Source organism: Sebastes umbrosus, chromosome 11 (assembly GCF_015220745.1).
Source record: "Sebastes umbrosus isolate fSebUmb1 chromosome 11, fSebUmb1.pri, whole genome shotgun sequence".
NCBI lineage: Eukaryota > Metazoa > Chordata > Actinopteri > Perciformes > Sebastidae > Sebastes > Sebastes umbrosus.
In genome coordinates, this window is record NC_051279.1 from 9,481,096 (window position 1) to 9,497,362 (window position 16,267).

General features: G+C 39.2%; 1 protein-coding gene across 4 annotated transcripts; it reads left to right on the plus strand.

Moving 5' to 3' along the window:
- Window positions 1-287: 287 nt before the first annotated feature.
- nt5c3a (5'-nucleotidase, cytosolic IIIA) lies at window positions 288-16,267 on the plus strand. 4 transcript variants are annotated; one of them, XM_037784147.1, is made up of 9 exons: window positions 288-420; window positions 553-741; window positions 11,486-11,584; window positions 12,251-12,320; window positions 13,208-13,340; window positions 13,463-13,552; window positions 13,816-13,978; window positions 14,089-14,289; window positions 14,592-16,267. In XM_037784147.1, exons 2-9 carry the CDS (start codon window positions 604-606, stop codon window positions 14,691-14,693), a joined length of 996 nt encoding a protein of 331 aa, XP_037640075.1. In that variant the 5' UTR covers window positions 288-420; window positions 553-603; the 3' UTR covers window positions 14,694-16,267. The 4 variants fall into 4 exon arrangements, with proteins under 4 accessions (XP_037640075.1, XP_037640077.1, XP_037640076.1 ...); XM_037784149.1 differs by having other exon boundaries at window positions 301-420; window positions 550-741; XM_037784148.1 differs by having other exon boundaries at window positions 333-420; window positions 530-741.

A 16,267-nucleotide genomic window follows, 5' to 3' on the forward strand; every position in this document is an offset into this window, starting at 1 on the left:
ATGTAACATACAATGCCAATTAGCATTGTAACAACAGAGAAATAATCCACCAAACACAAGTTTCCAAACTCTTCTTCCGAGTTTAGTTAGAGCATATATGCTCACTGTGAAAGGGCCGATGTGGCATCCTGACGTAGATTTCAATATTGAGATATTTCAACCAAATTCTGTGTAATCATCTCAGTTGATGTTTTTTTTTGTAAATTATTCCCAATATTACTATGAACTTCACCTGTATGTTATGTCTGACTTTTGTTTTGGTATTTCCTGTACAAACGGAAGTGTGTTTTATTTTGAAATTAACAGTGAAAGAGGGGACTAGTATCGGGCAGGGAACGCTTCTGAAGCAGACATAAAGAGTTTTAAAAAAAGCTTTTAAAGAAAATACACAAAAAGGGCTCCTAGGTCAGGAATAACAAGGTGAGTTTAGTTTTATTTTCTGCCTCGCTGTGTAGTACGTTTTTGTCATCCAACTGTTGGGCATCAAACGTGAATCGTGAACAGAGTGAGTGGTCTGGTTCTGCTTCAGTATAGAGGATCTTTGTCCAGCAGGACGTTGACTCTACGGTCGGTTGGAGGACTAACAGCACCAGCGGAGCCTTCATGGACCGGACGGCCGTGGTGAAGGTCGGGGCCGCGGCCAGCGCCAGCGTCTGCGTGCTGTTCGGCGGCGTGGTTTTGGCCCAGTACATCGTCGCCAAGAAGAAGCGAGCAGGCAAGAAAACCCGGATCATAGAGATGGTGAGTTAAAGCAAACACTCATCATGCTGCGTCAAGACGAGCAGGGGCAGACACGATGAGCAAACAGGAAGTGGGCCTGTTGCGCCTTCAAAATAAAAGCGCTAGGATAAGATAAATTAATTATGTTTTAGATCAATGTAATTCTATTCAAAACACATTATTTGACAATTTCAGAGGCACATAGAGAGAACAGAAACACAATATAGGACACATTTTAAAAAATATGTATAAATTCAATTTCTATTAACTTATTTGTTAATTTAATTTTGTTATTACTCTCCTATTTTTGTATTTTTTTTGCTTTTTTGTTATGTGTGTGTTTTTTATTCTTTCTTTTTTATAATTATTATTATTATTATTTATCATTATTATTATATATTTCTTTTCTTAATTTTATTTCAATTTTGAAGTTGTTTTCTCTCGTGTACTTAATGAGTTTGTCTATAAGCTCATCTACTTAAAAATTGGTTTATAAACTATTGTAATTACGAACTGTAGATTGCATATATGAAAACAACCTTGAAAAAAGGGAAAAAATAAAGTATAAAAAAAATTCAAGGATAAGCTGTACTCATTATTCAGATTCAAGCCCTTTATTGTCATTGTCAGTACAACGAAATTAGATTGTGACAATCCCATATGTGCTAATGAAAAGAGATAGTGCAATATAAATATAAAAAATATAAAAGATAATACAATATAAAATATAAAAATACAATATGTATATTGATGAAATGACAGTTTTGCCAGATTATTGCACAGAGTGTCCGTCAGATAATTATATAATTATTGCACACAGTGATCAGCATGTTATTGCACATATTCGTAACAGTATATTTACAGTATTTACATTGCAAAAGTGACCAACGTGTTATTGCACATTCACATTTCATGTGTTCAACTCAGACAGAGGAGACGTCAGAGTTCAGGAGGTTTATGGCTAATTTATTAGTTAGTTTATGATAATAATGATAATGATGTGAGAATGATAAAGTAGACATTGAGGGACCATCAGTTGTTTAAAGTGGAATTTGGATAGAACAAGCAAGGCATTAAATACATTGGTATTACTGTTGTATTTTAACCCATGTAACACCCACAGGACATTGCAACATGTGTGCGCCTCTATTCTGAAAACCATGTCTGGAAATGTGACACAGTTATTGTTGGTATCTTTACAGTAGAGGACCTGCATGATGTCTCTGCGCATGCGTGGATGTTCCCCTAAAACAGCAGCTGTTTTTTAGAGGTCATCAGATTGCTTTTCTCCAACAGAAAGAGCAGCAGCTTTTCAAGCTTTTGACAGCAGCTGACTCTGTGTGTCAGTGATGCTCTCTGCAGCTCTTTCACTGTCCTGGAAACAGCTTTGTGCTGCTGCTGCTGTTGTCTGGTGTTGAACAGGCAGCATGGAGGTTAAACAAGAAGCAGCAGCACGGACAGTACAGTCTGTCCAGCTTTCTAACCTGTCCGACAGGAATCAGGCTTCTGCACAAACCTAAACATTCCACACAAACTGTAGACAAATGGCCATATGTCAAGACTGCTGTGATTCAAGTATAGAATTGTCTAGAAGAAATAAATAAAAAATACAGCACTACACTCTCCGTTGTTCAGTGCACGGCAGTGGTCATTTTTATACAATAAAACAAATGTTAGGTTTAGTTTTTAGAAACATTTCTACAGGCTTTCAGAAATGTATATGTTTGGGCAGAAAAAAGGTGAAAACAACTAAATTCTTACTTTGCGAAGTATAAATAAATGTTACTGAACCTTGTTTTTACAAAATTGTTATCTGTAAGAAAACTAGTTGAACCTGTGCACACAGGCCAGATAACCATTTGCATTTTTCTCAAGATTTTTGATGATAATTAAGGCGTTATGAACGTAATTATATCATTTTTATTTAACTTAAACACCATCCCTCAGATACCCATGTGAGGATATACTTTATGTAGTTCAACAAAGAAGAAATCGTTGAATATACATATTTATTTCTCATAACATAGTTTTTAATATGTGCGGCATGGATGTTAAACTTATTTTTTTCCCAGGGCTTATAGAATATATTTAGACTACGGTTGCAACTAACAAATATTTTCATTGTCCATTATTTTCTTGATTAATCGATTAGTTGTTTATTCGATAAAATGTCAGAAAATGACGATCAGTGTTTCCCAAAGCCCAAGATGACGTCCTCACGTGTCTTGTTTTTTCCACAACTGAGAGATATTCAGTTTACTGTCATAGAGGAGCAAAGAAACCAGAAAATATTAACACACTTTTTTTCTTAAAAGAATTTCTCAAACCGATAAATCAATTATCAAAATAGTTGGCGATTAATTTAATAGTTCACAACTACTCTACAATTTGCTGCAATTCTAATTTAGACTTTGAATTTTGCAAGCGTTACAGGGCGTTTCTATGTATTGGAATCTATATGACTCATGTCCGAGTTATTTGGCTGCACCTATACAGCTGCATATTTGTATGTATTGTCTACCCACACAGACACACACAAGCTCATTTACCTCAAAGGAATTCTCTCAAATTCAGCTGCCACGTTTCACATTTACAGTAGAAACAGTCCATCAGATTTCAAAAAGCAGTCAAATGTTCTGGCTGCAGACACACATTTATGGTTTTATTGCTTGTAGTTTCCCTGGCAGGTCACCTCCTCTCATTATGTCGTTGTAAGTGTGCTTTTATCAGCGTTGTCTCGCAACAGTCTGAAGTGTGAAGCTGGGTTTTACAGCAGCATGTTTGGTTTGTGTAAAAGCAAATTGAATGGCAGAAAACTTGTCTATTTGATAAAAGCTTCATGTAGTTTTTCGTGACTCACTTTCCACAATGATCTCCTCTGTTCATGTAAAATGTTTCCTTTCTTTGCATTCCAGTCCATTATTGCAGGTTTGACGTTACATCAACCTTTGACCGCTTTTACATCTGCTTGTTTGCATCATTATTGATTTTTGGGCTGAAACTTTGAACTGCCAGTTTGTAGAAGTAGAAGTTGTGAATATACTTTATATCAAAGTAACCTGAGAGGCCAAACAGTTTCATCTCTGAACGGGAGGGTCAGAGATGAGACATGAAACTTGTGCTTGGAGTTGATTTCTGATCGTGCTGGTTTCCGTATGTATTTCTAACTGTGAGCGACTTAGTCAACCCATCAGCTGACATTTATATATTTACACCAGAGTGAGCAGGAGAAGATCCTAGAAAGCTCTTCAGTTGTCTGTTTCTTGTTCTATCCTTGCTGATGTGATATAGTTTCATAGTCAGCTTCTCCCCTAAGTTCCACCACCACCTGTTTTGCAAATCCAGTCGTGTGGTGAGAGAATGACACTGGAGGATGAGTAGTTTTGGGATGTAATAGCCACTGCGGCTTCTGGATAGAAACAGTTCGCTCATTTCCTGTCCCGACTCTCAGCGTGAAAACGTCTTCTCCCATCTGCTTTTCATGATGCCTGATGCTACAGAAGCACAAACATCCGCTCTGGACCCCCAGAGTGTAAAATCACACGACTGCAGCTCAGCCAGGCGTTCATTTTGCGTCCTGTGTTGAAATATTAAAGGGACATTCCTCTACTGAGCGAGTTTTGTGACTCTCATAGCTCACTTAGACTCCTACAAACTCAGCTGGGTCATTTCAGAAATACATGGGCATCACAGAAAACCAAAGCACATTCTTTTCTTCATTCCCAGAAACCATTGTGGGTTGTGTTTACTGCAGGCCTGCTCATTACCAGCATGACTTGGCTCACTGGTTACTGTTGGTTGTTACATGTTTGTTTGTTTGTTTGCTCACGTTTTCAACTACATCAACAACAAAATGTCCATGGCTTGATTTCATGGTATAAAGCTGCCCAGAAAAAAATGGTTAGATTTTTGAAACTGCAGAAACGAAAACTCTTTTCCATCCATGTTATTGACAATATATCCATCTGTACAACGGAGTGTCCTAAAACTCAAAACGCTTGAATGAGACTCTCATCATACTACCAGAAAAGTATTTTCAAAACACAGCCTGCACACTAGAAGTAAAGCATTTCACACTACACACATGTTTTGTATTTTCATGCTTTGTGAGCTGGTGCTTCTTTGAGGTTCTCCTCTTGATGGCTAAACCCTAAACCTGTCATTAGTTAAATGTTAGAAGTAATCATACATAAGAAGTGAACGGTTATATTCCAAGTCCAAACTGATCTTTACATTACATTCATTTGGCAGATGCCAGACCAACTCACACTTTCACCCCTTGTGCGAACATCAGGGGCAAACTCGGGTCCAGAGTGTGTTTCACCCTGTTGACCTCTAGAGGGCAGGACGGAGCTACACTTGAACTGCAAGTCTTGGGGTTTCTTTTAGAAAATAAGATGGATGGAGACCAAAGCAACATACAAATATGTAGGGATTGCTATGTACTTCACTTTATTTATACAGTATCTACAGAACAGTACACAGTACTTTCTATAATATGATCAGTGGCGGCTGGTGGACATTATTCTAGGTAGGGCTGTGCCACATCCAATCAATTTCTGCAAACATCCCGTAATGATTTAATGCAAAAAAGTGAAGGTATCAAAAACACATTGCTACTTTGCAGTTAAATAATCAACAATTATTTTATTCCAACAGGAGCAATAAAGAATGCTTAGAAAAATACAACAGTATAATATGTACTCAGTGGTGGAAAGTAACTAAGTACATTTACTCAAGTACTGTACTTAAGTACAATTTTGAGGTACTTGTAATTTACTTGAGCATTTCCATGTTCTGATGGTTCTTTCTACTTCTACTCCACTACATCTCAGAGGGAAATATTGTACTTTTCACTCCACTACATTGATTTAATGACTTTAGTTACTTTACAGATTCAGATAATTAATACAAAATATATTCAACAAGTAAATGATGATGTATTATTATAGATTAAACTACCCAGCAGTATATAAAGTCATTAAAATGAGCTCCACCTTTACCAGCTGCAACATTAAAGTGAGGAGCACATTAATGCATCAATAAGTATAATCCAATAATATAACACTATTCTGCATAATGTGTACTTTTATGTTTGCTACTTTTTGTATATTCATATGCTTATATTTTTGCACTTTTACTTAAGAAGGATTTTGAATGCAGGACCCTTACTTGTAGCACAGTATTTCTCTACATGGTAGTATTGCTACTTTTACTGAAGTACAAGATCTGAGTACTTCAACTGAATACTATAATTCAATAGTAAACATGTAATACAATACTAATGTAATATAACAAAATAACATGTAATAGAAATGTTTACTTACTGTGATGCCCCAGTTGACCTTGCTTTGATTGGTAAACCAATAGTGAGGTAGAGATCAGGGGAAGTAAACATGAAATGTAATTAGGAAAACTGCTGTTAAGTCCTGAAGCTATTCAGACACCTGAATGTACACATAAGCATGGGACTGAAGCGTAGAGATGGTAAACTCCAGCAACACTTCTGCTTCAAAACTCTCTCACCTTACTCAAAAGGCACAACCACAACACATCCACAGATATTAATACTACATAAAATACAGTTAACAAGAACAATACAACGAATTTACTAATTTATAGTCAGGTTTTTTTTATCATTTTTATATTACATTCATGAGCCAGATGCAATGTAATTTTATTCTGCTGTGCATTTAGCCTGTGTATAGTCTGAATAACAATTCAATTAATCTTCAATCTTCAATAACAACTAGGTCTCTTCTAGAAATTGACCTGGTGGATTGTGTTTAAAAACTAATTTATCTGCATTATTATCCAAATCTGATTGTCTCTTCTCTTTCCTTTTTAAAATTCTAAACAGATATAATTGTGATGTGCTCTATGATAATCATTCACTTTGATGACAAGGCACATTTAGGCTTTTACAGACTGTTGGATATATGAATTAGAGGGTGAAGTCTGAACTCCACCTGAACTCTGGGCGGCTTCAGCCTCTTACTGAGGTGACCAACACTTCTTCCAGTGGCCATACTGCTTTATCAGTAGACAACAGATGGCTGTAACCATGACAACCAAAGGAGTTCCCAGTATGGGTGGGTCCACACGGAACTCATGAAGGGCCTCAATGCAAAAGCAGGCACTATGTCATATATTAATAACACTCAGGCATGTCTTAACATCTGTCTTGGCAAATTAAAATCAGCTTCTGTCTAGAGTGATGAGAGAGAGGCAACAAAATGCACAAACACAATATTTGCCTATCCATTGTCCTAAAGATACAGCTTTATGTAGAAGTACAGAGACAACCATAAAAACACATTCCTGCATTAGGTGCCCTCCATATAAGCAGGAAATCTCAAACATCTGACTACATGTGATCTAACAAAAGGGTCACTTGATGCCGAAGTTGCAGTAGTATCAGTAGTAGCACTAAGATCAGCAGTATTAGTTATAGTAAAAGTTGAAGTAGTATTTTTAGACGTAGTACTAGTGGTGGTAGCAGAAGTTGCAGTACAATTAGTAGTTGTAGTAAAACTAGTAGTCGTAGGACTAGTAGTAGTGGTATATGGTGTAGTACTATGAATAGTAGTCGTAAGATCAGCAGTGGTAGTAGTCAAATATTTGTAACAGCAGTACTAGTAGCAAAATTTTGTAGAAGTAAAAAAAGTGATGTTAGCAGACGTTTCAGTATCAGGAGGAAGAGGAGGAGGAGGAGGATCAGAACAGATGAAAAAAAGTAGCGACGACAGCAGCAATAGTGTTAACAAACAGTAGTATCATCAAAAGTAGTAATTGTACTAGAACTAGTGGTAGTATGACTAGTAGTGGTAGCAGAAGCTGTAGTAATATCAATAGTAGCAATAAGATCAGCAGCATTAGTAGTAGTAAGCGATATGTGGAGGTAGTAATAACTATAGCGGTAGTTGCAAAAGTTGCAGTAGTATTAATGGAAGAGGTAGTAGTAGTAGTAGTAGTAGTAGTAAGGGTATTGGTTGCAGACGTTGCAGTATATCAGTATGAGTACAGTTGTTTGTCAAAAGTGTATCTTGTTCAAACAACAGTGCTGGGATCAGCCATCCCTCAGGTTGTGTCAAAAGATGAAGACCAACAGCTTGTGAACTGTCACCTGTCGAGAGGGGTGAGGGAAACACTCAGAGGGGCTCTGCACTTTGTCCTTGATGACCTTTGACCCCGGCAGGCCAAGGCTGGGTCACAGCAGCACAAACCTATCTGTAACCTTTGCTCAGGCTTGTGCAGATGAGGTGGGATTTCAGAGGAATGCTGGGAGGCGGTTGAACAGGCAATTTGACAGCTGTTAGACAGACATTTTCTGTGATAGTGTGTTTTCCAGCAACATGCAAAGTAGTATTCAAACAAGACCTTATGTAAAGCTTTTAGAAAATAATGTGATAGCAAAGCTCCACTCAGCTTTGCTATCACATTGTGAATAGATCCGCCTCAGAGTGATCATATGCTCATAGTTCAATTTTTCTAGGTGTTTGGAACGCTTTTTCTTGTGGTTTGCATGTACTGGTACAATACAAACTGAACCCATTTGCACGTCATGTTAAGACAGGAAAAAAGGATTGCACAGGATTGTAGTGGAACAGAAAGATAAGAAAGAAAGGACCTGCGGGGCTGTCTCTCTGAGTCCAGCGTTCAGCAGGGGCCTGCACTGTTATTGTGGTAAAGTGTAATCAGAGAGTGTCGACCTAGTTTTTTTGGAGTCGGGGTATGCGAGGCAGTCGAGGCCGGTAGAGGACAGGAGAGGAGGACGAGGTTGTCTCATGTTCCTGTCTCCGCCATCTTACAGCGACAACAGAGGACAGCAGGGAACTGAGCCTTGTTCAGCAAAAAAAACAAGCCTGGGACGAAGTGTCAATGTTACACAAATATTTGTTGTTCTCTGAATCAGTGATTAGTAGAACACAATAATGTATCATAATAATAATAATAATAATGTATTGCACTTAATACTTGTGCTTTTTCAAATTAATTGTAGCTTTCAGCATTCACACGCATTTTCTGCAGGAAATGCATTTTCTAGTAAGAGTAATTGTCAATAAAATCCTAACACTACTCTTTTGCTGATCAGCGACTACTCTGGCCACAGGTAACAATTATAGGAAATTACATAGCAATATCTAGCTAAAGTTTGCTAGCATTAGTTAACATTAACCCCCTTAAGCTGCTGAAAGCTGTAGCTGCAAAAAAAAGTGCATTGTATTAAGTGATGATTTTATTGTTAATAAATGTACATTTTCATGTTTAAAATGAAGAAAGACTTACTACTTCTTACGAAAAATGCATAGTCACTTTAATATATAATTTTATAAAGTCAGTTAATTGTGCTGCTATAAACTGTTAAGCCTTCTATTAGCTTGGAGTTTGTGTTCACACAATCATGACATTGCACACATGGTCTGACATCATAAATATTCCAAAAATACACCTTTGGATGAATATGGGTTCACTGATAGAAGAAGGGTTATGTTGGAGTTGACACGTGCGTGCGTGCGTGTGTGCGTGCGTGCGTGTGTGCGTGTGTTTGCATGTCCATTAGCTGAGTCATGTGTGACTGACCAAACAGCCTGACACTCGCACTGAACCTTGACCTCCATGACCCTCCGCGCGACATCAAGCTATTTTCCACATGTGTGTGTTTGTGGAGGTGAGGCGGGGTGTGTGTTGTGTGTGTAAAATGTGTGTGCTCAGCAGTAGTAGTACTGGAGGGGTTCCACCTTCTGTAATTGATTTGAAAGGTTCCTTTTTCAAGGGGTCAAAGGTCACATTACTGGAACAAGGGTAGATACTGTCACTTTTCCTCCACTGGCCCCATTCCGCATCTATTTATACTGATCTGTGTGTGTGTTTGAGTGTGTTTGAGTGTGTATGTGACATGGGTCAGCTGAAATTACCATTGTGTTTGTGTTTGTGTTTGTGTTTGTGTTTGAGCATCTCCTTAGGGGGAGGAGTTATGTTGCCTGATATTTTGGTTGACGCCCCCTCCCTCCCTGACTGTTGTAGGTATAAAAGCCCTCTGCAGCCATACAATCTTTTCCTCTCTTTTTTTAGCTGACTCAACAGACCCGCGGTAAGTTAGAGTGTGTGTATGTGTGTGTGTGGATGTGGATGTGTTTGGGTATAACTGATTATACTCCCGGCTGTAGCCATTTTTGGTTCATATTAACAGTAAAAACATTTAGTGCTACAAATTCTTGCTATCAAAGGTAACGAAATCCTCCTGAATGTCTTCTCCTGTTATAAGGATGCTTTGACCTTTGACCTCAGTATTTGCTGTTTGTAATCCAGAAATTGATGCTTTTACCTAAACCTTACATTGGGTAGATTGTAATGTTGTAACCTGCTCTCACTGAAAGGATCAGAAATTGTGCTAAATATATATATTTTTAAAAAAAAAACAACGCACAGGAATGTGATGCAGCACATCTGGCAGTATCACATTTAGCATCTTGACAGTACAGATGTTTTTCATTGTTGATAGTGAAGCAGTATTTCATGTCAGAATATTCAGTTTGCTCAGATAAGGAGCAGGTTTGAGTTCCAGTGCCATCAGAGGGAGACGCCCTGTAAAACTCTGCAGCCTAAACTGCTCCCGTTAGTACACTACAGGCTTTGTGGTCTTTACAGGAACAGCATGTTCTCATAGGTTCTCCCTACAGCTAAAAACCTGTCATTTAAAAACAAATGGGAGGTTGTCTGAGACTATTTTTCTTCGTCTACAGTTCGTCTCTACTCAGCAGATATGAAGTTATGGGAGTTGTTTTGGCTCTTTGCACGCTGAGATAAGTGTGTGTTTGTGAGTGAGTGAAATGCTTATTAGAGAGTAGGATGGAACTAAGTTTGTATTTTTAGTTTGTGTACTGGGTGTCATGTTTCTGAAGGATGCTGATTATGTAAGAAGGTGGAAGTTGTGCAGGGTGGGGGTTATGTTTTGGGGAAGGGGAGGTTGCTATTTGTTTGTATGTGTTTGTTTGTGTGTGTTTTTAGTTATTCAAATGTTTGCTTTTCATCAGCACAGTGTACAACTTCTATATGCAGATCAGTGTTTGTTGCCCCTCCTGCAACCTTCAACTGTCAAGGTTGTTACATCAGCTTTTAAGCCTTTGTATATTAGTGTTATGTAGGGGTGGGATGTACTTTTTGACTTTATCTTTATCTTGCATTAAGATAACATTTTGGATAAAAAAAAAAAAATCCTCTTGTCGAGCAATGAGAAGCTTTGAGAACAGACTTGTCCACGAGTCAGTACTGAACTGATGTCGATGAGATGAAGTAACAACAAGGGCTGAAGTTCACCTGCTCTCTGCAAGGTATTACTGTGGCTGTTTGTGTGGCCGTTCAGTTTGTTATACAACGCCGACAGATTCCAAACATCGTGTTGTTGCTGTTTCATGACTCTGAAATCCCATCCAGGAGTGTGTGTGTCTCGGCCAGGGAACAAATACACTAACGTCATTAATTCTAGGTTGACATGTAGTCAGTTCATACCCCTCAACACACACCAACCTAAATCCAAATCAACCCTAGTTGTCAACACCTCCTCCTCCTCCTCCTCCTCCTCCTCGTCTTCATACCAGAGCTTTCACCACAGATTATCTGCAGGCGAAAGTGCTGCAGTTAGACCCTGTGAGCAAATATCTCTCATGCTGCTGTTTTACAGGTTTCCTGTTTTTCAAGTCTATGCTAAACTGATGGTTAAACATCTGTCTATAATAACCTCTCTTTCCCTCCCTCCCTCCAGATGCCTCAGTTTGAGAAGAATACAGTCCACATGAGGGACCCTGAGAGGGTGGAGCAGATCATCTGTGGCCTCATCAAAGGAGGAGCCTCCAAACTACAGGTAGAACATAATATGAAGTCAGTGTTTTGGTGAAACAGCGCCACCTCGTGGTACTGAAGCTCACAAGCCTATTGCAACTGGAAAAGCTTCTCACAAGCTGAACACTTTGAATGGGTTCAGCGCTTTACAGGCTCCTCTTGATTATTTTTGAAGTCCTAAGTTACCTGGAAAAGTAGACTCACTTTGTTGAGACAAACACAGAACTTGCAGCTTTTTCCACATTCCAAGCAGCATATCCAGATGCAACATCCAGCCCTCCTCCAGCTGTGTATGTGTATGGTCTTATATGTCACTCAGTCTTTTAGGTTCCACTCACCCACTCTGTCTCACTCTGCCGACTGCCATCTAAGTTCCTGTATGTAACGTTAATACAGTGACTATAAGGATGTAGCAGCGTCATCATGCAGAAACCTATGTCGGGTCATGTAGGTTTTTAGAAGGGCTTGAAGGGAAAATCGCATTTTTGAGACTAAAACATACATACTTTGATCAATTGTGAATATTGGGATTTGAATACATAAGGAACACCACTGGGAAGCTACAGAATGATATAAAAAAAAAACAAAGAACTCAACAATAATGGACCCGCCCTTTAAGGATCCAATGTGTCTGATTCATGTTTTCCTCTGGTTTCTGGTAAACCAAATGTTCTTGGCTCTGTTGCAGATCATCACAGACTTCGACATGACGTTAAGCAAGTTCGCTGTCAACGGCAAACGCTGTCCGTCATGTCACCGTAAGTACAACAAGAAAACAACATGAGATGTTTCTTAAGCCCTTTTCACTAGGGACTAGTTTTACCTGGGAACCTCTAGTAATTTATAATTATTGCGGAGGTCGTGTGTAATCTTAATCCCGTGCGAATCTGCCATGTCCGTTATTTGTCAAGTAAAAATTCCACCACAAATGACCTATCATATTTCACCAAACACAGGTCATGTGATAATATTAGTCGTGTGTGAATCGGCATCTCTGTGATTTTTTTTATGTCTCCGCGCCGGCGACAGCCGTGGTCACAGGCATTATGTTTTCCGTCCATCCGTACATGCGTACGTCCGGTCCATCCTCGTGATGTGTCAGGTACGCCACGAATGAATTTCTTCAAATTTGACAGAAACGTCCACTTGGAATCAAGAATGAACTGATAACACTTTTTTGTCAATAACTCAAGAATTAATTTGCTAATTATTACAATTTCACACAAATGTCTAACAGGATAAAATGAGGAACTGCTGATATTTGGACAGACATGGATGTAAACTGTAACTTGACTGGTTGGTGGAAGCAGACAACCGCAAGGCGGTAATTCTAGTTTTTGTTTTTTGTTTTTTCTCCACTCCTTTTTCGGATGTTACGTAGAGCTTTTGACATCATATCCTGGGGATAATGTCAGTAAATTTGAGTAGAATACAGATACCCAGATGTAGTGGGTGATTTCTAAATCCCTTGAAGGTCCCCTGGTAATGCTAGTCCTGTGTGAATAGGGCTTTAGTATCATGTTTTTTGTCTATTTTTCGGATCACATTTTTTGTGAATCTTAATTAAAATTTCCCAATTTCAATGTGTTTTTCTTGCCTGTTTGAAACATAAATTATAATGGTGTCATTCTCCTTCTTTGTGCAGATATTATTGAAAACTGCAATCTGATAGCAGAGGATTGCAAAGAGAAGCTGCTGCAGCTGAAGAATAAATATTATCCCATCGAGATCGACTCTAATCTCACCATGGAGGAGAAATTCCCATTTATGGTGGAGTGGTAAGACGCATGCACACACACACAGTCATGTTTATGTTTCTGCTCACAACCAGCAGAATGCAATTTTCTTTCTAAACAGTGTTCCTAAAAATGTGTGTGTGTGTGTGTGTGTGTGTTTGCAGGTATTTCAAGTCTCACACACTACTTGTGGAGTCGCGGATAGAGAAGGACAAACTGACAGAGGTGGTGAGAGAGTCTTGCGCTGTCCTCAAGTACGTGTTCCTCAACGCTCGTCTGGGCACTCTAAACACTACAGCGTTACTGCAGTTTACTGTTGCATTATGGGTATTAACTGATGGTGATGCTCTTATCTAGAAAGGTCCCGACTAAGTGAGGAGATTGGGGCTCAGTAGATCCTCAGGGCTGTTTCATACTCTAAAGACAAGTGTCAATGTTACCATTAGCACCTTTAAATTGTACAGAATAACTGACGCCTCTCACCAACCTGTCCCTTTCTGTGTCTGCTTGTTTTCAGGGATGGCTATTTGCAGTTCTTTGAAAACCTGCAGCAGCACGATGTCCCTGTCTTCATCTTCTCTGCTGGCCTGGGTGACATCCTGGAGGAAGTCATCCGCCAAGCCGACGTCTACTACCCCAACGTCAAGGTCGTGTCCAACTTCATGGACTTCGACGAAAACGTGAGTCCTGCAGGAAACACAGACACCTCTGCTCTTTCTGATCTTCCTCATCATGACTAAAGAAACATAATGTCTCACTCTGCTGATCGGATCTGTTCCTCATCTCACAGGGCGTCCTGAAGGGTTTCAAAGGCGAGCTGATCCACGTGTTCAACAAACACGACGGCGCCCTGCGGAACACGGAGTACTTCAAACAGGTGAAGGAAAACTCCAACATCATCCTGATGGGTGACTCACTGGGGGACCTCACCATGGCCGACGGCGCGCCCAACGTGGAGAACATCCTCAAGATCGGCTACCTCAACGAAAAGGTACAGACACATAACCATGGATCCTAAAACATGTTATCGATCATTGAGTCGATTGAGTTCACAATCTTAGAAATAATCAATAAACTGAGGCCAGGGAGGGAGGTGATGTTTGAGCTGCACTTTTTTACTAATGCAAAATGTACAGCTCCTGATTACTTGCCGTTTGAAAGCTGAAAACAGTGTTTGTGCGCTGCTTGTTTTCCACTGGATCTCCACGGCGACAGCTAACTGTGGCTGCTTGGAGATTCACAACATGAACCGTAAAGCCGCTCCTGACCGTTTTCTCTGGTCTCACTCTGCAGGTTGATGAGCTGCTGGACAAATATCTGGACTCGTATGACATCGTCCTGGTGAGGGACGACACTCTGGAAGTGCCCAACGCCATCCTCCAGAAGGTTCTATAACTCCACCCCCCAAGTCCACTCCTCTCCTCCCATCAGCCTCTTCCAGCCTTGGGCCTGTCAGACTTCTAACACCAAACTAAATCTGTGTCACTGGTCCAACACCTCCACTATCTCTGGATCATTTTCCAACTCTGTACCTCCCCACCCCTCTCCCCACCTTCACCCTTTAAAAGCCTTTTTAAAAGACATTTTACATCTCCTGAATGAACTGTTTTAAAAGTCCACACAGCAGCAGCAGCCTGTCTCTGGTGTGTTTTGTCTGTTTGTATTGTTTCTGATGTTCTCTCAAAGTTGTTTTATGATAAAAGAATAACCAAAAGTGAGATAAAAAAAAACTCACTCCATCTTTATAATTTGCACATTATTGTTACCATTGTTGTTTTTGAAATATGGTAATAATTGTATGCCAGAAAGCATTTCCCACAGACTGACACAGTGTTTTCTTTGAACATGTTTGTCAAGACCTGGTCAGGCTGCGACAGTGAGCCGTTGTTATACATAAAACATGCAACTGCAAAACCTACGTTGGAGCTTTTGCAGATCATGGAAGTAATTGAGTGCATAAAAGACCTGGGAAAATGTAATTCCTAGTAAAACATATTAATGCTGTTGCTAGCAGTGATATAGAGACCACTGAAACTCGTTTTAGGGAGGAGGAAGGATTCAGATTGTCAACATGAAACTAAGATGACGAGAAGAAACGCACTTTATATTCTGTGTATGGCGGAATCAGCCTGTGCATGAACATACTGTGACAGTAATTTAGATTTGTGGATGTAGGAGCACGTTCTCGCACAGAAAAGCCATGTTTACATAAGCTTTTTTTTTTTTCATTTGGCATCATATTAACGCAGAGGAAGAAGCAACTCTTTACTCTTGAAACATTCATGGCATTTTGTGAACTTCTCCATGCCAGTGTTGAAGGTTAAAGAGGTATTGAGTAATACTAAAGATGACCTCTTGTGGTCATCAGCAGGAATTACAACAGTAAAACCTCCTTGAACCAAATACAAGGTGCTGCAAAATTACAATATTACAATATATCTACTAGTATATAATATAAGTATAGTTTGCCTGTTGTTCAATAAAAATCCAGCATAAGACCTATTTAATTTCATCACCTTTTCATTCTGTGGTTAAATGTTGAGCACTACCTCTAACACATTCATCTTAGTGTTTTTTTTGGGAGGTTCAAAGTTAAAATGTCACTGTCTCCCCTTTGTCTCGACAAGTTGTGTTTAATGTTCTCTTTGTCTTTTAAATGTGCTGCTATCGCCTGCATGTTGCCTTTTCTGATCGGTAAGTTTATGTAAAAGAAACGGGAGACTAAAATACATAAATATATATATATCAATAAAACGGGGAATAATGTCATACTGTATATGTGGCCATTATATGGAAATGTATATTGTTTTATTGCATTTGGAGAGATCTCCTAAAGTATAGACAGGTGTGTTGTATTTTTATAAACAGATGGCTTTCTCTTTTTTTTTGATGGTGTGATTTGAAAATGCAATAAAATGTCATTTTTTTGTGAGCCTTGTCTGGATCACAGAAATTTGGACTAACATGAA

What these genes read in the sequence shown, in the direction of transcription:
- nt5c3a (XM_037784147.1), top strand. Translation starts at nt 604, where the DNA reads ATGGACCGGACGGCCGTGGTGAAGGTCGGGGCCGCGGCCAGCGCCAGC. An exon ending in GAGGAGCCTCCAAACTACAG is followed by an intron (nt 11,585 to 12,250) that starts GTAGAACATAAT and finishes GCTCTGTTGCAG; the next exon opens with ATCATCACAGACTTCGACAT. An exon ending in ACGCTGTCCGTCATGTCACC is followed by an intron (nt 12,321 to 13,207) that starts GTAAGTACAACA and finishes TTCTTTGTGCAG; the next exon opens with ATATTATTGAAAACTGCAAT.